Source organism: Podarcis vaucheri, assembly GCF_965113315.1.
Source record: "Podarcis vaucheri genome assembly, chromosome: 9".
In the NCBI taxonomy this organism is placed as follows: Eukaryota; Metazoa; Chordata; class Lepidosauria; order Squamata; family Lacertidae; genus Podarcis; species Podarcis vaucheri.
In genome coordinates this window covers 12,974,885-13,001,565 of record NC_138767.1, presented here as the reverse complement: position 1 = coordinate 13,001,565, position 26,681 = coordinate 12,974,885, and the positions used below count along the sequence as shown (strand labels likewise).

At 45.3% G+C, this 26,681-nt stretch overlaps 1 protein-coding gene across 2 annotated transcripts in view; it reads right to left on the bottom strand.

Annotated features, from left to right (window-relative positions):
* CFAP299 (cilia and flagella associated protein 299) overlaps positions 1-19,002 on the bottom strand; it is a 335,705-nt gene extending 316,703 nt beyond the window's left edge. For both annotated transcript variants that reach the window (XM_082236767.1, XM_082236768.1), the window contains exons 1-2: positions 18,837-19,002; positions 6,745-6,875 (exon numbers count right to left, since the gene is read on the bottom strand). In XM_082236767.1, coding sequence (XP_082092893.1) covers positions 6,745-6,875; positions 18,837-18,956 — 251 coding nt within the window. In that variant the 5' untranslated portion in view covers positions 18,957-19,002. The remainder of the gene's footprint in view (positions 1-6,744; positions 6,876-18,836) is intronic.
* Positions 19,003-26,681: the final 7,679 nt, after the last annotated feature.

Below are 26,681 nucleotides of genomic sequence, written 5' to 3'. Positions count from 1 at the left end.
TGGTTGAAGCCAGAGAACGTCCTTGGGGATCCTGCCATCTTCCATTCCGTGTACATGACCAAGCCAGCATAGACGTCGCTGAGACAGGAGTGAGAAGGCCCTGGGAATATGGGCTCGGGAGAGCACATCCTTGTTTGAACTTCTGTCTTGCCATGACATGCCAAAAATCTTCCTGATGTAGTGCGTGTGGAAGGCATTGAAGCAACGCTCCTGATGAGTGTAAAGTTGCCCACGACTCACTTTCATAAAGAAGTGCTCAGCACACAAGCCTGGTAGACCTTCATCTTAGTACTAGGCCAATAGATATACATAAAGGTAAAGGGACCCCTGACTGTTAGGTCCAGTCATGGCCGACTCTGGGGTTGCGGCACTCATCTCGCTTTATTGGCCGAGGGAGCCGGCGTACAGCTTCCGGGTCATGTGGCCAGCATGACTAAGCTGCTTCTGGCGAACCAGAGCAGCGCACGGAAACGCTGTTTACCTTCCCGCCAGAGTGGTACCTATTTATCTACTTGCACTTTGACGTGCTTTCGAACTGCTAGGTTGGCAGGAGCAGGGACTGAGCAACGAGAGCTCACCCCGTCGTGGGGAATCAAACCACCGACCTTCTGATTGGCAAGCCCTAGGCTCTGTGGTTTAGACCACATACATACGAAAGCATTTTATATGCACTCTTACAAGCTTAGCATTTAAACATAGTTTTAACCTTCTGTATGATAGAGGTTCACACGCCTAGAAGCACAGATTGGTCACAGAACCTTGGAACACGCATGTTTGCCATGGTGTAATATGTAAAGTGGCCCTGTAGCTTTGGGCTTGCAATTACGACAGGAGGTACTGCTAATCCAGAATAGCTGGCATCACAACTCCAAAAAGCTGATGGGTGTTCACTAAAGCCAAGTTGAATGTTCCTGACAGGGTGGATTTGATTTAAATCAAATCGATTTAAATCACTAGTCAGTAAGACTTGATTTAAATCTTGTTTTTTACAGAAAGACTCATTCTTGTTGGCATAATCTTAATATTTACAAGCAAATGAAAGTCTCATTTTTGGAATAATAATTTTTTAGAGCAGTTTTTACAGTTGTATCAAAAATTATTGATATGGTTATACTATTAGAAATACATAGACAGATAATTATGAAATTATTGTGAAGTTTAGTAAGTTAACTATTTATATTTGGACAACTTTTCTGCTGCATTTTATTGGAAGGAGAAAAATAATCATTTCCTTAATAACAATTTAAACAATTTATTTAACTAAAACAACAACATTATAGCATATGTATCCACGTTTGTTAATTGATGTGGTTAAACGGGGTTGTTTTTTTAAAAAAAAACTTAGGTTGAGTTTTAGCACACATGAAAAACTTAAAACAAATCCTTATTTCCTGATGAATAGCCTTTGGACTATAATATAACTTAAATAGAAAACTTAAATAGAAAGATTTTTCCTCCCAAAGCATTTTATTTTAAAAATCCAATTTAATTAAAAAAAAACCAATTCAAATTAAAAAATCTGATTTAAATCAAAGAATCTTTTTTGTGGTTTTTTTTTAAAAAAAAATCATTGATTTTCATCCACCCTGGTTCCTGGCGAGTAGGTCTAATTAACAATTGCTTGAATTTATTTTCTAAAAGGTGAGACAGGTGAGCACTCAAGACCCCTTGGAATCAATAGTTCCAAATATGGAGGTCTCCCCACCCCAATTCCGGATATGCAGTGGTGACTTTAGGGTTAGGGAATTGTGTTGGCACAGTGGGACGAGGAAAGAGGCAGAAAGCATCTCAAGGCTGAATTGGCATGTGCAGACAGATGTACGTAGGCCTACAGGGGAAAGGAAGAAGCACCGGTTTGTAGGTTTGTAGCTCAGTGGCTCTGTTCTCCAGCCACTTATACAAGGAGCTCGGAAATAATCCTCTCCTGGGCAACGCACTGGCACAGGATCAATCACCAGTTGAATCAGAAAAAGTTTGTCCACATCGAAACCTTCCTACGCAAAGCAGCTTGGCAACTGCACAGAGATCCACGGTTTCTGAAAACGGCAACACAAATATCCAGGTGTTCTCCAGACATGTAGAAAGATGCAAGAATGTTGACATAAGCAGCTGATTCACAAGTCCTGTGACAGGAAGAACCAGCAACCGACCTCGTGTGTTTTGCTCTCTTTTTTATCCCGCCAGAAAAAAATGTCTGATTAACTTCTGTCACACAAAAATGTTCTGCCCTTAGCATTTACCCACTCCAAGGCCCAGATGTTTTTTCCAACCATTTGCTTTTTGTTCTGCTGATCTCTTCCTTGGGCCCTTCCTTGCACCCCTGAAGCATTAAGGTCATCAGTAAGTAAGCAGGACCATGTAAACCAACTGGAAGGGCGGAGAACAAACCCTGTGTGGTGTAGAGCCAGTGCGGTGTAGTGATTAAGAGCGGTGGACTCGTAATCTGGTGAACTGGGTTCGATTCCCTGCTCCTCCACATGCAGCTGCTGGGTGACCTTGGGCTAGTCACACTTCTCTGATGTCTCTCAGCCTCACTCACCTCACAGAGTGTTTGTTGTGGGGGAGGAAGGGAAAGGAGATTGTTAGCCGCTTTGAGACTCCTTAGGGTAGTGATAAAGTGGGATATCAAATCCAAACTCCTCTTCTTCTTCTGGTTTTTTGTTGCTACAGCAAAGGAGCTGGTTCCCTGCACAACATGAGATCTAGCAAACAAGGCACAACCTGGTGGCCTCTTCAAGAAAAGTGTTTTTTTTCCGCTAAAACATCCTATAAACAAGACCACCCCCTTGGAAAAGGAAAACTATCTCTCATCTCATGGAAGGAAGGACAATTTTTTAATTCTCAATTTAAACAGGTTAAAACAGGCCGCTACTAGTCAGAACGCACATTTGCATTTCGTAGTTATTCAAGTAGGTAAAATTACCGTACTTTTCCATGAATAAGATGTCCCCTATTTTGGGGAACTCTCATTTAAGAAAATGGGAGGAGATGGCTTGGGGGGGATTACCCAGGGTTGTTGAGCTTTTTTGGGGGGGTTGCCTAAAATTGCTCCCTTGCATGCACCGCAAAATCCGCCTTCCGTCTGTCCCATCGCTGGCAGAAGCTGTCAATCCCACCTGCCGCAGCGTCAGCAAATCAACACCACCCACTGACGCAGCAACCAATAACACGCGCAATAGTCGCTGACAGCCATGGCAGCAACCAATCAAACGTCCACCCTATGCACTATCCGTGTAGGACGACCCCCACTTTTTAGCATGATTTTAAAAGAAAATAACATAGCCTTATACACGGAAAAATACGGTATGCATTTTTAGAGAACACTGCAAAAGCCTTTCTGCAAGGGTAGGTACAGATGGTGAACAACTACAACCGTTTTAGTAATGTTTTCATTAGCTAGCACAATACATGAAGATGTGATAAAATCCCCAAATAACTTCATTGTTAGTTTTCTTTGTCATTTTTGTTTTCAATAAAAGCAAAATAATATTACAAGGTTTAGATAACTGGGAGGCTGCAGTTATGAACTGCCTCCCATGTGTGCAACAAAAAGAAAGAAGGTACATTTCTGGCGTTTATATATATATATATAAAAAACCAGAGACCTGCAACTAAAGATTAGTCAGCTTATTTTGGCTCAGCTATATGAAATCCATACGCAATACGTGATATGCTTTCCTGACTGTAGGCCCTGTGTAAGGTTATCTCCTCATCCTTTGTACCCAGTTTGATTAGAAATAAGGAAAGATCACATTCACATAATGTTTTGACTCTGACTTGCTTACCCTAAGCAGATTTTTCTGCTTAGGAGGGATGTTGTCACCACCTATATGAGCTCACTGGTTACTAAACCATCTTGTAAAGTGTATCTATACTTCACAAACCCATTCCTCTCAGATTAGAGAATCCAGGAATGAGCAGGATTGAGAATTTAGCTCAAATTGTTGTTAAAAATAAAATAAAAAGAGAAAGAAAGCAAGTATATTAGAGGTCACTCAGAGTAGCTGCACATTGCATGAACAGGAACTGCAACGTTGGAGAAAAATATGAATACTTAAAAATCATGTTAATTCAGTTCATTTATCTGAATTCCACAACTGCTCTTGTCTGAACAAGCGGTATATTAACACATTTTGGGAGGCAAATTGTGAATCCAGAATAAGGAGGCATGGAAACCAGAATCAGCAGCCAAAGCCCAGGAATTGCCCAAACGACACAAATTCCTTTAGAAAACAACAACAACCCAATTCTAATACCTAAAAAAAATGTTCCTTAAATTGTTAGCTCAAATTTAAGAGCAATGCTTTGGCGGTCATGGTTTCGAGCATTTATTTCTGTGTTCTCCCAAAGTATGCAAAAGGCAGAGGTCAATTACCAATTATGCAAAGTTATGGACCGAAAGAAGTGAAAATGTTTTGCTCTGGCACATGCTTCAGTTTGACAGCTAACGTGATAGCATATGCTTGACAGCTGTCCAAGCAAACTAAGAGTCTTGCAAAAAAAGAAAGAAAAAAAACTGGAAGAGAGAAAAAGCCTAAAACCTCCACCACAGGGCGTGTTCAAAACCATTGGTGGTAGCTATGGCTGCACCCAACGCATACATTTCAAGCATGTCTTTCCCCAAGAATTCTGGGAACTGTAGTTTGCTAAAGGTGTTGGGAACGAATACTCTGAGGGGGTAAACTACAGTTCCCATAATTCTTTGGGAGTGTGTTTCAAGTGCATGGGGTGGGTGTAGCACAAGCCCAGTATAATAATAATAATAATAATAATAATAATAATAATAATAATAATAATAATAATAATTTATTTATACCCCGCCCATCTGGCTGGGTTTCCCCAGCCACTCTTGGCAGCTTCCAACTGAATATTAAAAACAATACAGCGTTAGACATTAAAAACATCCCTAAACAGGGCAGCCTTCAGTTGTCTTTTAAAAGTAAAATAGTTGTTTATTGCCTTGACATCTGCTGGGAGGGCGTACCACAGGGCGGGCGCCACCACCGAGAAGGCCCTCTGCCTGGTTCCCTCTAACCTCACTTCTCGCAGGGAGGGAACCGCCAGAAGGCCCTCGGCGCTGGACCTCAGTGTCCAGGCTGAATGATGGGGGTGAAGGTGCAATTGCACCAAATGGAAAAATGCAACAGAGTTTTCCACCTCCGACTCACAGGAACATAGGAAGCCGCCATGGACCAAGTGAGATGATGCATACCTCTATCTCAATATTGCCTACACTGACTTGCAGTGGCTCTCCAGGGGTTCATGTTAAGTTGTGGGTGAACATATCAGACGACCCAGCGATTCTTCAAACAGCTCTTGTTTATTCACAGGCCAGAACAGAACTGAACTGAAGGGTTCAGCCAGCCTGCTTATATAGAGCTCCACTAGAATGCAACAGTAACCATTTTCTCTAACTATCCAATCACTGAACGTCACTTTCAATCCCTTATTTGCATATGTGAACCTGAGTGAAAATTATCTACAGTATCCCCCTGCTGGCCCAGGGTGAGAACTTCAGTACACAACAGTTCAGGCAAGGAGTTTCTCCCAGGCCTACCTGGGGATACCGGGGACTGAACCTGCACACAGAGCAATGAATCATGGAAAGTTGCAGTGGGCAGAAACCTTTAACTGTTGGTGTGTCTGAAGAAATGGAAATAAATGGTTTTGTTGCAACACAGTTTGGAATTACTGGCCTAAGCAGCTAGTGTGGGTGGTTATGGATTTGGCTTTATTCAACATCTTACCCAAGGCCTAGATGCCATTTCCAACATATTTTCATACTGGTTTTATACAGCCCTCCAGCATTTATCTGATGAAAATAGTGAGGTCCTATTTGATTTGTTTCCATGTGCATTTCTGTGTGCTGCGCTGGTGCTGGCTCGCCAGAGCAGCTTCGTCACGCTGGCCACGTGACCCGGAAGTGTCTCCGGACAGCGCTGGCCCCCGGCCTCTTAAGTGAGATGGGAGCACAACCCTAGAGTCGGACACGACTGGCCCGTACAGGCAGGGGTACCTTTACCTATTCGATTTGTTAAATAGTGGGGAAGATAGACAAAGGACACAGCTCTGTTAGATTCACAGCTCTTTATTACAGCAGTTAGAACTGCTCCTGGAGTCTGACACACTGTGGCCTAGCTGGCTGCTTTATATAATACTAAGTAACTTGTAACAGTAACAACTTGCAACTAACTAACCTATCAGTGAGCGACAGTTCTCAATCCTTCATTTGCATACTGGTGGCCCTGAGTGAGAACTGCAGTTAATCTTAATACATAACACAATTATTATTATTATAATTATTATTATTTTACTCATACCTTGCCCATTTGACTGGGTTGCCCCAGCCACTCTGGACAGCTACCAACATATATAAAAACAAAACAAAACATTAAAAAGCTTCCCTTCAGATATCTTCTAAAGGTTGCATAGCTACTTATCTCCTTGGCTCGGGGCGTCGCCTAACTCCATACCCTCCTTCCATGTTTCTCCAATGAAAATAGGGGCGTCCTAAGGGAAAGCGGGATATTCTGGGATCAAAGCGGGATATTCTGGGATCGAAGCGGGATATTCTGGGATCAAATCAGAAACCGGGACAGCTTCTGTAAATCCAGAACTGTCCCTGGAAAATAGGGACACTTGGAGGGTCCGAGGTTGTGCTTTGAAATTTACATTGAATCCTCTCTTACTTCCATTTTCCTGAACTTGAGATACGGTTCATTTTACACACAAACGCACACTTACTTTTGCTGCTGCCTTTCTGAGAGCCTCGAAGCCTCGGCGGCCAATTTCCTAGCTATGAAATCTTCCCTCTTCAGCACTTCGCCGCTTCCTCGGAAGCCCAGCTCCACCAGCTGGCGAGCCATTTCTTCGTTCTGAAGAAGCAAAAAGCGGCAGATCAACTGAATTGGAAGGAGCTGGTTACGGATACTGGTTTTTGAAAAGCTGCTCCAAGGGCCGTTTTGGCTAAAGGGTGGAGTATAGAAACAACTTATGCAGATGACTCATTATAAGGTGCTCTTGAAACTTAGGCCTCGTTTGGTTTATTTTCACTTTCTTCATCTTGCTTTGGCTGAAATAACCTTCGTGCCTTTTTTGCTTGCGCACTACGTGTCTGTGGCGAGGACTGTGGGGTCTGCTTCCCTGCAAGGACTTTACCTACTTTCTTGAAAGCCCTGCTTCTTTGCAAGGCTGTCACCAGCTGGCCTAGGGAGCGGGACCTTACTCGCTGGACCAAACTCTTGGGACATTGCTAGCTGGGGTGAGGTGGGGTGGTTCTGATATCTTTTCACTGCTCCGGGTGTCTAATGTGTTTTATAAACGTTTTTAAGCACCTTTTAATCTGTTAGGTTTCAAATATTATCTTGTTTTGTTTTAGTTAGCTTGGGGTTGTTTTCAATGCTTTTAATGGGGGTGGAGGTTATTTTAATCTGTCCGTAACTGTAAATTGCGTTTCGTGGTTTTAGTGGGTTCTTCAGTTCTGTTGTTGCCAGAAGAAAACGTTTTTTTTTTTAAGGGATAGGTTCAGGGCTGCCCCAGAAGTGGGCCCTAGCCAATAGGATGGCTGGGGCAGGTTCTATCGGGGGGGGGGGGTGTTATGCATTGGGACACCCGATCTCAGTGATCACGGACAGGAAGAGGAGTTACGCTAGGACCAGATCATGTTCTTACCGAGGAGGCAGGTTTAGTCGTCGTTTGAAGACTGTCCCTGCCTCCAAGTTTGGTCCTGAATGGAAGGATGCTAGAATCAACAAGGGAGACCCACAGGACCTTAAGTTGCTGCTGTGCAATGCCAGGTCAATGATTCACAAGACCGCTGCCATCCATGACTTGATCATGAATGGAGGGAATTGGCCTGGCATGTGTAACAGAGACTTGGTTGGACGAGGCGGATGGGCCTGTTCTTGCCACTGCTTATAGAATCATAGAATCATAGAATCATAGAGTTGGAAGAGACCACAAGGGCCATCGAGTCCAACCCCCTGCCAAGCAGGAAACACCATCAGAGCACTCCTGACATATGGTTGTCAAGCCTCTGCTTAAAGACCTCCAAAGTAGGAGACTCCACCACACTCCTTGGCAGCAAATTCCACTGTCGAACAGCTCTCACTGTCAGGAAGTTCTTCCTAATGTTTAGGTGGAATCTTCTTTCTTGTAGTTTGGATCCATTGCTCCGTGTCCGTTTCTCCGGAGCAGCAGAAAACAACCTTTCTCCCTCCTCCATGTGACATCCTTTTATATATTTGAACATGGCTATCATATCACCCCTTAACCTCCTCTTCTCCAGGCTAAACATGCCCAGCTCCCTTAGCCGTTCCTCATAAGGCATCGTTTCCAGGCCTTTGACCATTTTGGTTGCCCTCCTCTGGACACGTTCCAGTTTGTCAGTGTCCTTCTTGAATTGTGGTGCCCAGAACTGGACACAGTACTCCAGGTGTGGTCTGACCAGAGCAGAATACAGTGGCACTATTACTTCCCTTGATCTAGATGCTATACTCCTATTGATGCAGCCCAGAATTGCATTGGCTTTTTTAGCTGCCGCGTCACACTGTTGGCTCATGTCAAGTTTGTGGTCAACCAAGACTCCTAGATCCTTTTCACATGTACTGCTCTCAAGCTAGGTGTCACCCATCTTGTATTTGTGCCTCTCATTTTTTTTGCCCAAGTGCAATACTTTACATTTCTCCCTGTTAAAATTCATCTTGTTTATTTTTGCCCAGTTCTCTAATCTGTCAAGGTCGTTTTGAAGTGTGATCCTGTCCTCTGGGGTGTTAGCCACCCCTCCCAGTTTGGTGTCATCTGCAAATTTGATCAGGATGCCCTTGAGTCCATCATCCAAGTCATTGATAAAGATGTTGAATAAGACCGGGCCCAAGACAGAACCCTGTGGCACCCCACTAGTCACTCTTCTCCAGGATGAAGAGGAACCATTGATGAGCTTGTCTACCAGGTTTCTCTTACGCACAGTAACTCAGGTCAATTGGGCAGGGAAGGTGGGGTGCAGTGATTTTTAGGAAGTCGTTAGCTTGCACCAGGCATCCTATCGGGGAGACCCAGTTTTCTGCGTGCATGCTCTGGAAGTTGGGTGATAGGGGCAATACAGGATTCCCTTTGGTGTACCAACCTCCCCGCTGCACCAAGGATGCCCTGCCCGAGCTGCTTCAGGTCGTGGCGGATGTGCTCCTGGAGACACCTAGTTTGGTTGTCCTAGTGGATTTTAACATCCATGTTGACACAACTTTACAAGGTGACTTCGTGGAAAGCATGGCCTCCATGGGGCTGTCCCTGAATAAGTTTGACCCAACCCATAGCCGCGAACATGCCTTAGACCTGCTGTTCACTTCTATGGACGTGGGTGAACTGACATTAAGTAAAAGTGAAACAAAAGAAGTGCCATGGTCAGATCACTTCCTGGTGCAACTAGACTTCTCTGCAACCCTTTCCCTCCACAGGGAAGTAGGACCACTTAATGGATCCAAATGGTTTCCAAAGAGTGTAGGGGATGTTTTACCCCATATTGATGGCCTCTCAGCTGATTCCCTGGTGGTCTGCTGAAAATTTCTGCCACTAAGTCTGAACATGCAAGTTTTAAAGTTTTACAGTAATTTTTAAAAATCATTTCTAATCTTCCACACATTTATCCAAAGCTGGCATCAGAGGCTAGCTTGTTGTCTACAAGGAACAGAGTTATCTGTGGTTCCTAGCTTGCTCTCTCTCTCGTTTTAATATAAAGTTCATTTTCAAATAGCAAAGTTATACAGGCAAGCAAACAAAAAGCAGAAAATAGAGAATTTCAATTTATATACCTGTATATGATATATGCAATAATTATAGTCATTACACTGTTCAATTTTCAAAATATATCTTTCTAAATATGTGCCATTTTAAGGCACTCTAGTAGACTTTCAATTGTGCAGCTATAATGCTGTTTTTCAAATGGATTGGTTTTTTAAAAAACACGTGCAAATTCTTCTTGTTGTAACATTTGTTATAACTGTGGGCTGCCCTAAGAGTCTTGGGTGATCAAAGGGTGTGGTAAAAAGGGAAATAAATGCCAGCTTAGATAAACTAAAAAGCATAGCCACAGGAAAAAATCACCTAGAAAGAGAAATACAAGGGCCCAGGTCTAGGAAACATCCAAGTTACGTTTCTACAGACAACAAGTGAAGTCTCATTCTTGCCTACCTGGGGCAGCTGGCATGTTGCTGCCTCTCTCCCCCTCACATGAACAGTCGAATAATAATAGAACTATAGAGTTGGAAAGGACCCTACGGGTCATCTAGTCAAAACCGCTGCAAGGCAGGAATATTTCACCCAACATGGGGTGCACTGCTGTTATTCCTATTATTTTGCCAATGAGGAACAAAGGCTGAGAAATATGGGCCACCTACATATTCCTGCACTGGAGGGGGTTGGACTAGATGACCCTCGGGGTCCCTTCCAATTCTATGATTCTGTGAAATGGTGGCTTATCAAAGGCCACAGCAGAGCTGGGAATTCAGTTTGCATCTCCTTTGTCCAAGTCCAGCATTGTACTCACTTGGCTTTGTAGACAATACAACCTTACTCTGAAGAAGTATCTGAAGAAGTATCTGAAATATCTGAAGAAGTATCTGAAGAAGTGTGCATGCACACGAAAGCTCATACCAAGAACTAACTTAGTTGGTCTTTAAGGTGCTACTGGAAGGATTTTTTTTATTTTAACCTTACTCTGTTTTTTAAAAAACGAAATTGCTGTTAAAATGGATTACTTTATGGATTCCTTAACATTGCCAGCTACGATATGATAACCTTTATTGTCCTTGTCCCATACAGAAAAGCGAAATCAAAAAAATCTACATCAGACATTCAAAAACTAACATGCCTGCTGTCCCAGCCTGGTTAGCCCCCTAAAAACTCTGATACCCCATAATTAAATACAATATACTCCCATAGAGACTACCTTACACTGCGTTTAAAACCAAAATCGCATTTGGATAGAAACTGTTTCTCAGGCGGCTAGTCCTAGTCTTTATAACCCTGTACCTTCTTCCAGAAGGCAGAAGCTGAAAGAGATCATTTCCGGGGTGCGCACTATCCTGCACTATCTCTGCAGCTATTCCTAATGTTTAATTAAAGTCTTATGAATGAGGCAGCTTAATGGTGGTCAAAGCTTTAATCTTGCTGCTCATAGTGGCTGCCACCGCTCCAGCCCTGTGGCCTGTGATATGTGCAGGATCACGGGGAAATCTAAGAGGTAGGATTCGGGGCGGGGGGTGGAGGGGGGCAGCTGCCACACCTCAAAATTACTTTGGTGATGTCCCAAGTGCAGAAAACTTGCTCTGCATTTGCTGCTCTGAAAAGTAGGTCTATAGACTGCACAGCACTCTATCAATAATCCAAAGGAAGGAGGAGGGGCAACAGTGGGTGAGGTTTGACAGGCATGATATGGCTTGTCAATCACCAACTATGGAGCAGTGCTATAGGGCAAGACTGATCAAGCCCACACTTCTGCAACCTACAGCAATCTTCTCCTACTGCCAACCTTCTTAGTGCTCCATTTAAACAAAAGTGAAATAACATTTCCACCTAGTGGCAACCTTGAAGAACAACCACTCCAGTTTAATTGAAAAGATCTAGCCTTCTAGGCATGCTACAGCTTGTGGCATGTGGGCACTGAAGACAATTTTTCCACAACCCAGCAATCAAAAAAGGAAGAGTTGGGGAAGGGCAATCGCCCCTTTCCTGCAGCATCACAGAACTGCTGGATCGGGGTCGTTACTGTGAGTCGAGGAAAACCGCCAGAGATAAGAACCCAAGAAGGAGCCTTTTACAAAAGTATTGCTATTTTTTTTATCCAAGTCTATTGTATTTCTCAGGGATGAGGGTGGCGCTGTGGGTTAAACCACAGAGCCTAGGACTTGCCGATCAGGAGGTCGGCGGTTCGAATCCCCGCAACGGGGTGAGCTTCCGTTGCTCAGTCCCTGCTCCTGCCAACCTAGCAGTTCGAAAGCACGTCAAAGTGCAAGTAGATAAATAGGTACCACTCCGGTGGGAAGGTAAACGGCGTTTCCGTGCATTGCTCTGGTTCACCAGAAGCGGCTTAGTCATGCTGGCCACATGACCCGGAAGCTGTACTCCGGCTCCCTCGGCCAATAAAGCGAGATGAGCACCGCAACCCGAGTCGGTCACGACTGGACCTAATGGTCAAGGGTCCCTTTACCTTTACCTATTGTATCTCTTTGCTTTGGTTTTTTTGCTAACTGCCTTGAATATTTTGGACAAGCAGGATATGGATACTTTGCACATTTTTTTTTTTTAATGAAGGCCCATGAACAAAGAACAGGCAGGTGCCACAGTCACATGTCAAGCTGAGACAAATAATAATAATAATTTATTATCTGTAGCCCGCCCATCTGGCTAGGTTTCCCCAGCCACTCTGGGCGGCTTCCAACAAGGATCAAAAATACATTAAAATGTCACACATTAAAAACTTCCCTGAACAGACAAACCATGGTTTAGTTCAAACTCACTGACTCCCAAGAAGACTGCAGCCATTTTACTCCTCCCCAGATTTGTTAGATCAGCACAGCAACTATGTTAAGATTTGGGTTAGTGTGTCTGAAGCCAAGATGTGATTAAGATCTCTCCTCCATAACCAATAACTAACCATGGTTTGTCCTGTGCTTATAGGTTGTGGTGAAGAACCATGACCCTGGATTCAGACAACACACAAAGCATTATCCCCCCTTTGCATAGTGTGACCCAAGAAACTTCAGCTGAAATGTGAATGCCTGGCTTGCTTTCCATCCCATTGAGCAGACTTGCATACTTGGCAAAGCTCAGCAAAAAAGCCTGCCGATTTGACTTTGATTGCAGGAGCAATTTGGGATTTGATGGCTCCCTGCTGGAAATAAGACTCAAAAGTGGTGGGTTGATTTTAAGCTATTCATAAAGCCTAGCACAATACAGTCCTTTTAAAGTCTTTGTTCTAGGCACTTCTAAACGTGAGCACGCATTTACAAATAGACTTATGAAGATAATAAAGACTATGCAATGTAGGCTAAAATAGGATTGCTCCAATCACCCAGAAGTTCTTTCACTCCCCAGTTAGCTAATCCAGGGGCCAAAAGGCAGCCAAGGTGGAATTATGGGTTATCACCAAGGACAGGAAATAAATTGTGAGCAGGGCGGCCGCACAGTCACCCTTTGCTTTCTATATATTGGATAATACCATAAGTCAGCATCCATAATTTATGCAAATCTTATGTTCACGTCATCTAGCAAAGATGCAAAACTTCACACATTGGCTAGCATAAGCAATTCATTTCCACAGACTTCACTCCAGATCAGCCCCACTAAATCTGTCCCCCAAGATTTTACAAGAGAAACCCCACATTCCAGCACAACTAGGCAGCGTAATGTAACACCAGTCCCTGGCCCCCACATTCCCCATAGATATTTCCCTTGTCGACAGCACCAATCTGCACTGCTGTCTTCAGTTACCCCACAGCACCCTGTAGCAGGTTCTTTATATTCCTCCCCCCTCCTGCCAACTTGCCTTTCATTTTCCCCATATCAGTCTGCAAACTGTATCACTTCCTCCATCCTATCTACTCACTGCTTTAACTTTTGCTGGGCTGCCGATTGGTTGATTCCTACCCAGTTAGGATAGCTAGCCAGCCTTTAACCATGGTCTGTTGTTGGCTTACATCTCTTGGCTTGTTAGGGAGCCACAATCCAGGGTCCAGGTGCAATGGTATGCAAAGCTTACTTATAACTTCCAGGTTTATTTCTCCCAGTTACACCAAGGGAGGAGAGAACCAGGAGTGAGCAGGCAGTATGCACAAGCACACTGCTCATACACAACAACCCATGGTACCCCAGGAACTCTAGGCTATTCTCACATGCAAACGTGGCTCTAATTCACGCATTATCTTAGAAGCATGGTTGCTGCCTCAAAATATCCTGCTTGCAACTGCATCAACACTATATGTATGTTTGGATCCTGTGGATTCACATAGGTGTGGGAATGTTCAGGGAGACAGGAGAGGATATATTGTTTAGCAATATATGCGTTAGCAAGTTCTATAACTTAGCAGAGTTCTAACATTCCCCCTTTTAAATACACAGCGGTTAGCTTGTGGCAGACTAGTTTTAGCCTCTTAATATAAGATTCCTGGTAATCCCCTTTACTCCACCTTAAAAAAAATAGACACGACACAATATTGTGTAAAAAGTATAAAAGATATTTACTCACATTCAGTTCAGATGGATCCCTGAAGGCGGACTTAGGTTACAAAAGTATATACATGTGGAATCTATCCCATAAGGAGATAGTTCCTTTGTCCTCCCTTGGCTGGAAGCCAAGAGAGCATCTCAAGCTAAGGAGATGTTGCTTCTTCGAGGAATGGAGTCAGAGAGAGAGAGATGGCTGCTTGCGCTGTGCTATTTTGTTACCTGCACAGGTAAGACAACACCCACCTTTGGGCACATGTAGAGGAAGTTTGTCCCAGCCCAGGAGGAAACAGGAAGTTTTCTGCTGGCTGGTGCAAAGATCCCCTTTCATGTCCGCTCTAGGAATGTTGAATTTGACTGCTATCTGTGTTTCACATCCCACAGTAGGCACTTTCCACAAGAATGTGAACAGCCTCTGTGGAGGGGGCAGAGAGTGGCATATGTCCATGAGATCCTAACATCCATGCCTCACTGATAACGCACTACTCACAGTACAAATGCAATGTATGGTCTGAGCTACAAGAAGACAAGTGGGGTTTTTTCTAGGAAAAAGGTGCCTGAGGGGGAGGGGGATGACACCAAAGCTGGGGGTGAGGGCAGATTAGTGTGGTGTACTGGTTAAGAGCAGTAGAGTCGTAATCTGGTGAACCGGGTTTGCTTCCCCGCTCCTCCACATGCAGCTGCTGGCTTACCTTGGGCTAGTCACAATTCTCTGAAGTCTCTCAGCCTCACGCACCTCACAGAGTGTTTGTTGTGAGGGGAGGGAGGAAGAGAAAGGAGATTGTGAGCTGCTTTGAGACTCCTTCGGGTAGTGATAAAGCGGGATATCAAATCCAAACCCTTCTTCTACCTCCAGGTAAAAAAAGCACTTGGGAAGACCAGAATGATTCAGTTACAAATCCTCTACCCCATGAGTAGGCAAACTAAGGCCTGGGGGCCAGATCCAGCCCAATCGCCTTCTAAATCCGGCCCGTGGACGGTCTGGGAATCTGCATGTTTTTACATGAGTAGAATGCGTCCTTTTAAAAAAAGTTTGCTGACCCCTGAACTGTCTACTCCAATGCCCAACCACATCTATGTCCTATTTTCCCAAACAGCTGGTGCCATTTCACTGATGGGGCATGGCATTTTCTGTTTCCCATCAGTGAAATGACACCAGCTATTTGGGGAAATGGAACTTAGATGTGGTTGGGCACCAGCTGTTTTAAATAAAGGGACACATTCCAGCTCACCTGCAACATTGTTCAGCTACAACCCCCACCATCTCTGACCACTGGCTGAAGGGGGTTGGAGTTCACCAAATTATGGAGGGCCACAGGTCCCCCAAACCTGGCCTAAAGCAAACACTTCCTTGACAGCTCAGCTGGTTAGAGCATAGCGCTGGCAATGCCAAGGTTGCAGGTTTGATCCCCGTACGGGACAAATGTGTATGCCTTCCAACTCTACTGTTATGGAGAAAAATAATGCCAATGCGCAATGGCTCCAAAACTGCCTTCTAATTTTGTTATCCTTCATATTCCCACATTTTTAATCTCAAGAGCAGAGCTTAGCATTCCTCTTCATAAAGAACCACGCGGAAAGATTGTTTTTGCAGTGAGCTCTTAATTCACTGCTCCACTGAAGCAGCTAATTATATTTAATATATCTAATTCTAAGACTAACCCGTGTACATCCTCACACCTGATTTAAGCTGTCAGTTGTCCTGTCAGTCTTATGACTCATCTCTTCCCCCTTTCTAGTCCCTTGCCTGCCCCAAATTTCCTCCACATTCTCCGCAATCTTCTTAAATATCTCTTGGAGACGCTTGCACCACATGCTCGCCCTTGGAGTCTCATTGTCAAAGCACGTGGCATAGCATATTAGAGAAAACGAAAAAGGAAAGCCACAGGAAAGGGAGCAAGGGAACAAAAAGAGATTAATGAAGGGCAAGGACGAGATATGATGTGCAGTCAGAAGAGGAGAGAGGAGATAATAAAAACCTGCAGGATTAAACTATGTCGGGACTTTTTCCAAAAACTGACTTTCGCCCCCGGAGGATAATGCGTCTTGCACTTAGCATTTTATTGGTAAAAGTCAGAAGCTGCACTTTCCTCAAGTCTACAGAATGGAAAGGGGACAGGACTAGTCTCTGCTGCTGAAAGCTGGACTTTCTTTGGGGAAGATTACTCTTTTCTTAAGTTCAGGAAAGAATGCGCGACAAAAGGTGAACAGGCAACTTCCGCTGGAAAGGCAGGAAAGCATTTGAAAAGGGTTGGGCTGTTCAGAAAGGCACAGTTAAGCAGGGGAAGGCCCTGCTAGGCAGTTTGTGTCACACCTTGTGTACCGTTATAGTTGCTGTGCCCTGGTTATACCTAGACTGGACTACAGTCATACCTCGGGTTAAATACACTTTGAGCGCGTTACTTCCGGGTTTTGCCGCAGACGCTCAAAATGACGTCACACGCATGCGCAGAAGCGGCGAAAAGCGACGCGCGTGCAGACATGCCGTCGCTATATACGTTTACCTCTAGATGCGAATGGGGCTCCGGAACGAATCCCGTTCGTATCTAGAGGTACCACTGTACTGCAATGTTCTCCCCATGAAGCTGCCTTAAGAGACAGTTCAGAAACCACAACTGGTATAAAATTTGGCTGCTAACTTGTTACCAGGAATGTGGCAGTCAGAACAGATTGCGTGGATATTATACCAACTGCATTGCTTACATATTAATTTCTAGGCTTAATTTAAAGTGCTGGTATTTGCCAAGTCCTAATAGCCTGGCGCCAGGTGATCTTAAGAACTGTCTCACCTGCTTGGGCTGCAAGATTAGGCTGCTCTCTGAGCCATCTTTATTCGACTGGCAGATACAAAGGACAGAAACTTCTTGGTGGTGGCTCCAGAACTATGAAATTACCTCCATGGAAAGATCCAACAGGCTCCTTTTCTTCCAGCTTTAAGATTGGTTTTGAAAACTGTTCCTTCCCTACTGTTTTATTTGCTTTTATCGACACTGATTGTTTCCCGCCCTAAAAATACATATTAACTGTATTGTTTTATATATGAAGAAAAGTGGGATATAAAGAAACTGAATAATAATAATCAATAGTTGCCTGAATGATTATCCATGTTTGTTTGTTTATTACATTTTAAACCAGGTTTATAGTGTACAGAGGCTTGATATAGTGTGATGGCAGTATATAATATCGCCCGGCTGTGAGTGTGAAGGCCGCTCCCTGCAAGGTCCTTTCCACCTAGGAAAGGGGGTGGAGCCCACACTCACCCAGCCCTACTATGTTAAATATGTATTCTGTAGTTGACCTCCTTTGTAATGTTTAACTTTGAAACCTTTAAGATAATATTTTAGTTTTCTGTTATGTTGCTTTGACTGTATACTCTATATTTATAGACTTTCTTCAGATTGTTTTATTTATGTTTTGTTGATTTAATATGCTGTAAACCGCTTTGAGATTTTTCTTAAAAATATAAAGCGGTATAGAAATTAAATAAATAAACAAATAAAAGTAGATACAATATAGGTAAAGGTAAAGGGACCCCTGACCATTAGGTCCAGTCGTGGCCGACTCTGGGGTTGCGGCACTCATCTCGCTTTATTGGCTGAGGGAGCCGGCGTACAGCTTCCAGGTCATGTGGCCAGCATGACTAAGCCGCTTCTGGCGAACCAGAGCAGCGCACGGAAACGCCGTTTACCTTCCCGCCGGAGCGGTACCTATTTATCTACTTGCACTTTGATGTGCTTTCGAACTGCTAGGTTGGCAGGAGCAGGGACCGAGCAACGGGAGCTCACCCTGTCACAGGGATTCAAACCGCCGACCTTCTGATCGGCACGTCCTCGGCTCCGTGGTTTAACCCACAGCGCCACCCGCGTCCCTAGATACAATATAGATAGAATATTAACACAGCCAGCCAGCCACCCACTGCAGCAATCAGTGGAGCCAACTTGAGTAAAATTGAGGCGGAGGAGAAGCTAAGCCCCGCCCTGCATAATTGATCAAATGACACGGTGTACGCACACTATTTGAATGGCAATGCCCATCAGTTTTGGGAGGGCCTGGCCATGCCCATCAAAAATTGGGGGGGGGGAGTGAAGATGGCTAAAAGTTGGCTGCTATGACATCAATAGAAAACATTCAAGCAGGATGTTCACAGTAAATGGAACGATACCCCTGTCCTCACTATCCTGCAATTTTTTTAAAAAAAATCCAAAACTGACTTTGCTCCCTCAATAGCCCCAAAATAATTCAAGTCATCCCAGCGTGTTTCTTTTTTTCATTTGCTTTTTAATCACCTCACCCATAATAAAAAGGGCTTTTTTGCGTGGGGGGGGGGCGTTTTGCAAAGTCTGGCGTGAAGCCCAGCTACTGCGTATCAGAGGGGTCTGGCCCTCAAGAGATAGTCCCGTCTTCCCTCCCCTCAGGGAGAAGAACTGCAGCAAAAGCAGAGCAGGGAGGGGCAAATGTTAACCTGCTCTGCAGTTGCTCCTCAAGCTGCTGGGGTTCCTCCCCTACCTCGCCCGGGCTCCAGGGTTGCAATGCACTCTGCACATGCTCGGGCGACCTCTCGACTCTCAGGAATGCGAGCCACCAACCCCAAAAAAACACATACAGAAACAGACACTCGCCTCCAAGTAATACAGGTCCTGCGTGGTGATCTGCGAATCCAGGTAATCCTCGTAGGTGTTGAACTGGGTGAGGATGTGGTCCAAAGTGGCGCTGGCGTCTTCGCCCTCGATGCCCGCCATCGCCGACGCTGCGCCGGCTCAGAGGCCGCGGCGTCCCTAGCAACCGTCTCCCTGCCGCGGGGAAGCCCCGCCCACACTCTCCGAGCAGCCAATCAGCTCGGCGGCGCCGGTGGCTGCCCACGCCCTCTGCGTCGAAGCGACCAATCGCTCGCCAGCGCTCTTCTTATGAATGGAACCCGAAGAGGGAGCCTGATAGCATTTGGTCTGAGCGCTCAGCTCCCCGGTGTTTTTAGGGGCTGGATTCTGTAGCAGTTTCTGTTCTCCGCAATTATTATTTCCCCCGCGGTAAGCCCCATTCTGCCTTCAGTGGACCTTCCTCCCACCTGTATATCATAGAATCGTAGAGCTGGAAAGGAACCCCTAGCCTAGAGCATGGGCAGGCAAACTAAGGACTAGGGGCCGGATCCGGCCCAATCGCCTTCTAAATCCGGCCAGCAGACGGTCCGGGAATCTGCATGTTTTTACATGAGTAGAATGTGTCCTTTTATTTAAAACGCATCTCTGGGTTATTTGTGGGGCATAGGAATTCGTTCATTTATTTATTTTTCAAAATATAGTCTGGCCCCCCCACAAGGTCTGAGGGACAGTGGACCGGCCCCCTGCTGAAAAAGTTTGCTGACCTCTGCTCTAACCTAAACTATCCATATACTGCAATGCATCAACACCTAAAAACTGGACCCGCCAGACCCAGATTCCACCCGTTCCCCTGACACACCCACACAAAGGCCAAACTAGTATATGGCACACCTGCAGCTGTGCAGGTATCTCTCCTCCTCTTGGTGTCAATGGGAGGGGAATTGAAAATAAGGTTGAATAGAAAGAATTAGAAAATTGAGGTGTTGGAGCGGGGTGTTTCTGCCCTGCCTGGTACAGGGAAGTGGAAACATCCCTGTCACAGAATTTCATCATCACCTTAGGATTTCTCTGTTTTAACATTTAATTTTAAATAAAAGAATGTGTGTTTTTATTTAAAATGCATCCCTGGGTTATTTGTAGTGCATGGGAATTCATTCATCCCCCCCCCAAAAAAATATAGTCTGGCCCCCCACAAGGTCTGAGGGACAGTGGACCGGCCCCCCGCTGAAAAAGTTTGCTGACCCCTGCCCTAGAGTCACCTAGACCAACCCTCTGCAATGCAGGAATCTCAACAAAAGCATCCATGACAGATGGCCACCTAACCTCTGCTAAAATCCCTCCAAGGAAGGAGCCCACAACCTCCTGAGGAAGAGCTCTTACTGTCAGAAAGTTATTCCTGATGTTTAGTTTTATCTATTTAGTACCCCAAGCAGCCTGAGCCAATGCATAGCTAAGTGAATCTGTCTTCATGGGGCTTGCACTCAAGCACTAGCTCAGTCCTATGGAAGTCAGGTGCACCTAACCTATGGGGGGGAATCAATGGGTTTTGACCCACCTTACCCTGCAAACAACCTGCCTGAAAGGCTGCAATCCAATGCATACTTAAAGGTAAAGGGACCCCTGACAATTAAGTCCAGTCGCGAATGACTCTGGGGTTGCGGCACTCATCTCACTTTACAGGCTGAGGAAGCCAGCATTTGTCCGCTCCACAGACAGTTTTTCTGGGTCATGTGGCCAGCATGACTAAGCTGCTTCTGGTGTAATTGAACACCGACACCAGAGCAGCACACGGAAACGCCGTTTACCTTCCCGCCGGAGTGGTACCTATTAATCTACTTGCACTTTTTTGTGTGCTTTCGAACTGCTAGGTTGGCAGGAGCTGGGACAGAGCAACAGGAGCTCACCCCATCACGGGGATTTGAACCGCCGACCTTCCAATCGGCAAGCCCAAGGCTCAGTGGTTTAGACCACAGTGCCACCCGCATACTTAATTGGTATACTAAGGTAAAGGGACCCCTGACCATTAGGTCCAGTCGTGGACGACTCTGGGATTGTGGCGCTCATCTCGCTTTACTGGCCGAGGGAGATTGCATACAGCTTCTGGGTCATGTGGCCAGCATGACTAAGCCGCTTCTGGTGAACCAGAGCAGCGCACAGAAACACTGTTTACCTTCCCACCGGAGCGGTACCTATTTATCTACTTGCACTCTGACGTGCTTTTGAACTGCTAGGTGGGCAGGAGTAGGAACTGAACAACAGGAGCTCACCCCGTCATGGGGATTCGAACCGCCGACCTTCTGATCGGCAAGTCCTAGGTTCTGTGGTTTAACCCACAAATCCCATATCATTTCTACGTAAACACGCCTATGTAAGAGTGGTACCTCCCAACGCATAAACGAGGGGTAGGCAACCTAAGGCCCATGGGCCACAAGCGACCCACGGGGGCCATTTAACTGCCCCCCGAACCAAGCCGCCCTCTCGGCGAGTCCCCATGCACTGAACTAAACCAGCATGGCACAGGGACTTGCTTCCGTGGCGCCAAAAATCGCAACTGCGCAGACGCAGCCACTGGAAATTGCGGGCGCTCATGTGCGCACACAATCTGGCTCACAGAGGGATCTCCGCTGGAGTGAACCGGCCCAGGCGAGGTAAACCTTGCCGATCCCTGGTAAAAACTGAGCGTCAGGCTTCATCACTGACATACCAATTCCTTACGGAAGATCATCAGTTTTTGTGCCATATTGGAGAACTGCTTAGCTCAAAGCACGCTGTGACCGTTGGCTGTTTATTTATTTAATAAGGTTATTTTTAACCTGCTTCTCAATCGAAGATTCCCAAGGCAGAGCACAATTAAAATTGATTTGCTGACGCTGAAGTATTAAGGGAACTTTTTGTAGTTTCCCGCATCGTGGTTCAGAGCTGGGCTCCCCCACCAAGAGGCAAGGTGAGGCAACTGCCTTGGGTGGCAAGAGCCACAGGGGCAGCAGATCTAGCCTTCAAAAGTGCTTTGGCTGGCACTGCTACTGCGGTGGTAACAACACCAGCAATGCACATCTGGAGGCCGGATTTGCCAGTTCCTTGGCGGCCCCCCCACCACCACCCATGTGCCGCCTCAACAGTGGCCTCTCAGCGAATAGGAGGTGCTGCTGCTCTCCCACCCCAGGGGGGAAATAACAGGGGCTGCCCTCTGGAGTCTCCTGGGCTGTGATTCAGAGCAGGCCCCTTCTCCCCCCTGTGCCTGTGAATACTTTCTTTATCCTGAGCAAAGTTTTGTATGACTGGCTTTTTGGACTGATGAAGCGTGTAGCGAAACCTGTAATATATCCGGAGAACAGGTCTCCTTCTGCCCACTTGCGTTATTCTCACCAGGGTGGTGTCTTTGATTTGCCTTCCTGTGAATGATCCATGCATACGGCTTTGTGTTTCCAACTCAAGACCCATTGAAGAACATATCAGCCAGTTCAATCTTTGAAAAACAGCTTTGAAAAACCTTTTCATATTCTCCAGTGCCTTGTCATTATGGCGGCACGGGGTTGCCGTTCTGTGATTGGATTTACGCTACTTGTTGAATGGTCCATTTATCCAGTCTGTATAATGTTTACTGCACATGTAACTTGTTAAGATGCAGTTGTACATTTATCCACTCCATGTTTACAGTATCTCCAGGCTTTGTTTTGCACATGGCACCTTAGTATGTTTGTTGATTGAATAGTTACAAGTCTATCTCTAATCTAGTTATTATTCTAGTAAATTTGGTTTTATAGTTATAAGCCAGTTTGTGGTGGTGTTGTTTTGTTGCATTATTATTACTGTCACCACATTTGATACTTTGTGTATATTCCTCCCCTTCCCCCTTGCAATGACCTTTGATTTCCACTTTAATATTGGGTAAGGTTGATTTGATTCCTGCTCCGCTTGTTCTTCACTCATCCCTTCTTCCCTGGCAGGGAAGGTTTGCCTAAGTTGCCGAAATTTATTATTTATACCCCGCCCTGTTTCCCCAGCCCACTGGGCGGCTTCCAATTGAGTGTTAAAAACAATACAGCATTAAATATTAAAAACTTCCCTGAACAGGGCTGCCTTCAGATGTCTTTTAAAGATAAGATAGCCACTTATTTCCTTCACATCTGAAGGAAGGGTGTTCCACGGGGCAGGCACCACTACCGACAAGGCCCACTGTCTGGTTCCCTGTAACCTCACTTCTCGCAGTGAGGGAACCGCCAGAAGGCCCTCGGAGCTGGACCTCAGTGTCTGGGCAGAACAATGGGGGTGGAGACGCTCCTTCAGGTATACAGGACCGAGGCCGTTTAGGGCTTTAAAGGTCAGCACCAACACTTTGAATTGTGCTCGGAAATGTACTGGGAGCCAGTGCAGATCTCTCAGGACCAGTGCATAACCGTTCAACAATCTAATTTCAAAGTCTCAAGGAGCTCTACTGAGTGACAGCATTCACCATTTGCCTTCCCATGAGGTTCCCTAAGGAGCAAGTTGAATCTTCGCCCTGCCTGATCAGTACCGGAGAGATTTTTCTCTTACCGTCTGATGGTCTGGAAGCATGTGGCGAGGATAACCTGATGTGACTTTCTCTCTTGTAGCTTTCTCTTTCTATTATTAGTGTAACTCATGCTGGAAGTGTTTCTCCAAAAATATGGGAGAAAGCCCAATGAAGGCTAGATGTAAGGTAACTAACAAGCTTAGGAAAAGGGCCACCTTTTGTGGTAGGTTTTTCGTTACAGCCACACAGTGCTCCGAGGGGGGGGGGTGTATTTGCACTGGTGGTTCAGAACCAGCATTTAACTCCAGAATTCTAGTCTTAGCAAAGAGAAAAATAGGTCACATGAAAAATGATGCTATAAGGACAAGAAGCATATGTTGAGCACAGTTGGAGCAGCAAGCAAACATCTATATCAGGGATCAGCAATCTTTTTCAGCCATGAGCCGGTCCACTGTCCCTCAAACCATGTGGGGGGCCGGACTATATTTTGAAGGGAAAAAATAAACGAATTCCTATGAACGAACAAATAACCCATAGATGCATTTTAAATAAAAGCACACATTCTACTCATGTAAAACCACCAGGCAGGCCCCACAAATAACCCATAGATGCATTTTAAATAAAAGGACACATTCTACTCATGTAAAAACACCAGGCAGGCCCCACAAATAACCCAGAGATGCATTTTAAATAAAAGCACACATTCCACTCATGGCAAAACACACTGATCCCCGGACTGTCCACAGGCCGGATTGAGAAAGCATAGAATCAGAGAATCATAGAGTTGGAAGAGACCACAAGGGCCATCGAGTCCAACCCCCTGCCAAGCAAGAAACACCATCAGAGCACTCCTGACATATGGTTGTCAAGCCTCTGCTTAAAGACCTCCAAAGAAGGAGACTCCACCACACTCCTTGGCAGCAAATTCCACTGTCGAACAGCTCTTACTGTCAGGAAGTTCTTCCTAATGTTTAGGTGGAATCTTCTTTCTTGTAGTTTGGATCCATTGCTCCGTGTCCGCTTCTCTGGAGCAGCAGAGAAAGCAATTGGGCCGCATCTGGTCCCTGAGCCTTAGGTTCCCTACCCCTGATCTATATCCATTAGAAGCCTCTCTGCATCAATCAAAAAAAGGAGGAAATGACAGCTGTGTTTCTTACATCTCTCTTGTACCATCCGATATGCTGATTCAGTTCACGATCTGAGCTCTTTGTGATGTCAACCAGAAGATTGCTTCCTCCCACATATATCTATCTACCTGCACCATAAATTCTGGTCCGTGCAGTTTGAAATCTTTCTGGAGTAGCTGGTCAATACAGAACGATTGTTTTGAATGGGTTTTTAAAAGATTTTTACGATGCTGTGCTACTCCACCCTGACGTTTTCTGAGAGGGAAGTCTGTAAATACCCTTTATGAATAAATAAATAAGGTTACCCAAGCAGAGGCATCACCTTGCCAACAAAGGTCCGTATAGTTAAAGCTATGGTTTTGCCATTAGTGATGTACGGAAGTGAGAGCTGGACCATAAAGAAGGCTGGTCGCCGAAGAATTTATGCTTTTGAGTTATTGTGCTGGAGGAGACTTTTGAGAGTCCCATGGACTGCAAGAAGATCAAACGTATCCATTCTGAAGGAAATCAGCCCTGAGTGCTCACTGGAAGGACAGATTGTGAAGCTGAGGCTCCAGTACTTTGGCCACCTCATGAGAAGAGAAGACTCTCTGGAAAAGACCCTGATGTTGGGAAAGATGGAGGGCACAAGGAGAAGGGGATGACAGAGGACGAGATGGTTGGTTAGTGTTCTCGAAGCTACCAGCATGAGTTTGCGGGAGGCAGTGGAAGACAGGAGTGCCTGGCGTGCTCTGGTCCATGGGGTCACGAAGAGTCGGACACGACTAAACGACTAAACAACAACAACAACAAGCAGAGGCAACATAGGAAACCGCAACATATGAGGAAAAATTGCTTGCCAAAACATGCATATTTGGAAAAAGCCCATGCAAAAATGTGTATATCAGGAAAAATTTGCAATAAAATGCTCACGAAATTTCACGAGGAAAAGAATTGCAACCTGACGCAGATATGTGGAGAACTGACCTTAAGACTTGGGGGGGGGGATGAAAATGAGAAACTGACAGATTCATTCATCCCTGCTAGTGATTTGGGACCCTGGATCCTGAGCCCCACCCTTCCAGAACCTGGTTCCATTAAAGTTAAATGTAACCTTAGGGGAGCAAAGTCTTGCAAGCATGAAAAGGACAATATATTTTCAACTTAAGATTCTCAAAGAAACAATCCTGCAAAGCTCTTTTATTATTGCCGCCTTCAGAGTTGAGAGGAGGTTCTGCGTTTTGAATCCCTCATCGCTTTCTCGGTTCTGTGCATCCCTAAATAATGCAGTCCTGGCAATCTATCTGTCCTTGAGGATAAATGCGATAGCGGGAGAGTCTCTTCCGTCGGCTCAGGCTTTTGATCACAGTTCATGGGTTTTGCAAAACCTTGTACAGCAGCCCCTCCCAGAGCACTTCTGTTTCATCAAATGTGTCTGTTTGTGGCTCCCCGTACATGTTCAGATTGTTGCTTGTTCTTTGCAGTTGGCTCTGAAAATGAGTTCAGCTTCAAGAATGATTCACCTTAGAAGACACCGGCAAATGCCAGGATGAGACGCTTGAGTTATTCGGAATATCTGCATTTGGAGTTCCACCCGGAAATGCAAACGATGGCTGGGAGGTTGGCTTGCCGCCTCATCTGCTTATTGATATTTATCTATTACCTATTACCGTATTTTTTGCTCTATAACACGCACCCGACCATAACATGCACGTAGTTTTTAGAGGAGGAAAATCCGTAGGCATGCCACCCGTAGGCATTTCCTCCATAACACGCACAGACATTTCTCCTTACTTTCTAGGAGGAAAAAAGTGAGTGTTATGGTGCAAAAAATACGGTATTTATTTGCATACTTCTTAATACTGTAACAGTGTGCAACAGGGATACAGCATACATCATGGTGTCTGAAACACTGAGCCAGTCAGATTTGTGAAAATGATTGCACTGTTAAAAGACCTGGGAGGAAAGAAAAGTCTTCACCCGGTGACAAAATTAGTTTCTGGACCCAATTCAAAGTGCTGGTTTTGACCTATAAAGCCTTAAATGGCTCAGGACTGTAATATCTCAAGGATCACCTCTCTCCATATAAAGCAGCCCAGATCCTGTGATCATCCTCTGAAGCTCTTCTTCATGTGCTACCTCCACAAGAGCTCCAGAAAAGGGATCTTTTCTGCGGTGGCTCCCCTCTTGTGCAATGCCCAGGGCTTTTTTTCTTCCAGGTTGAGCTCACCAGAACTCAGTTCCGGCGCCTTTCAGGTGGGCTCCATT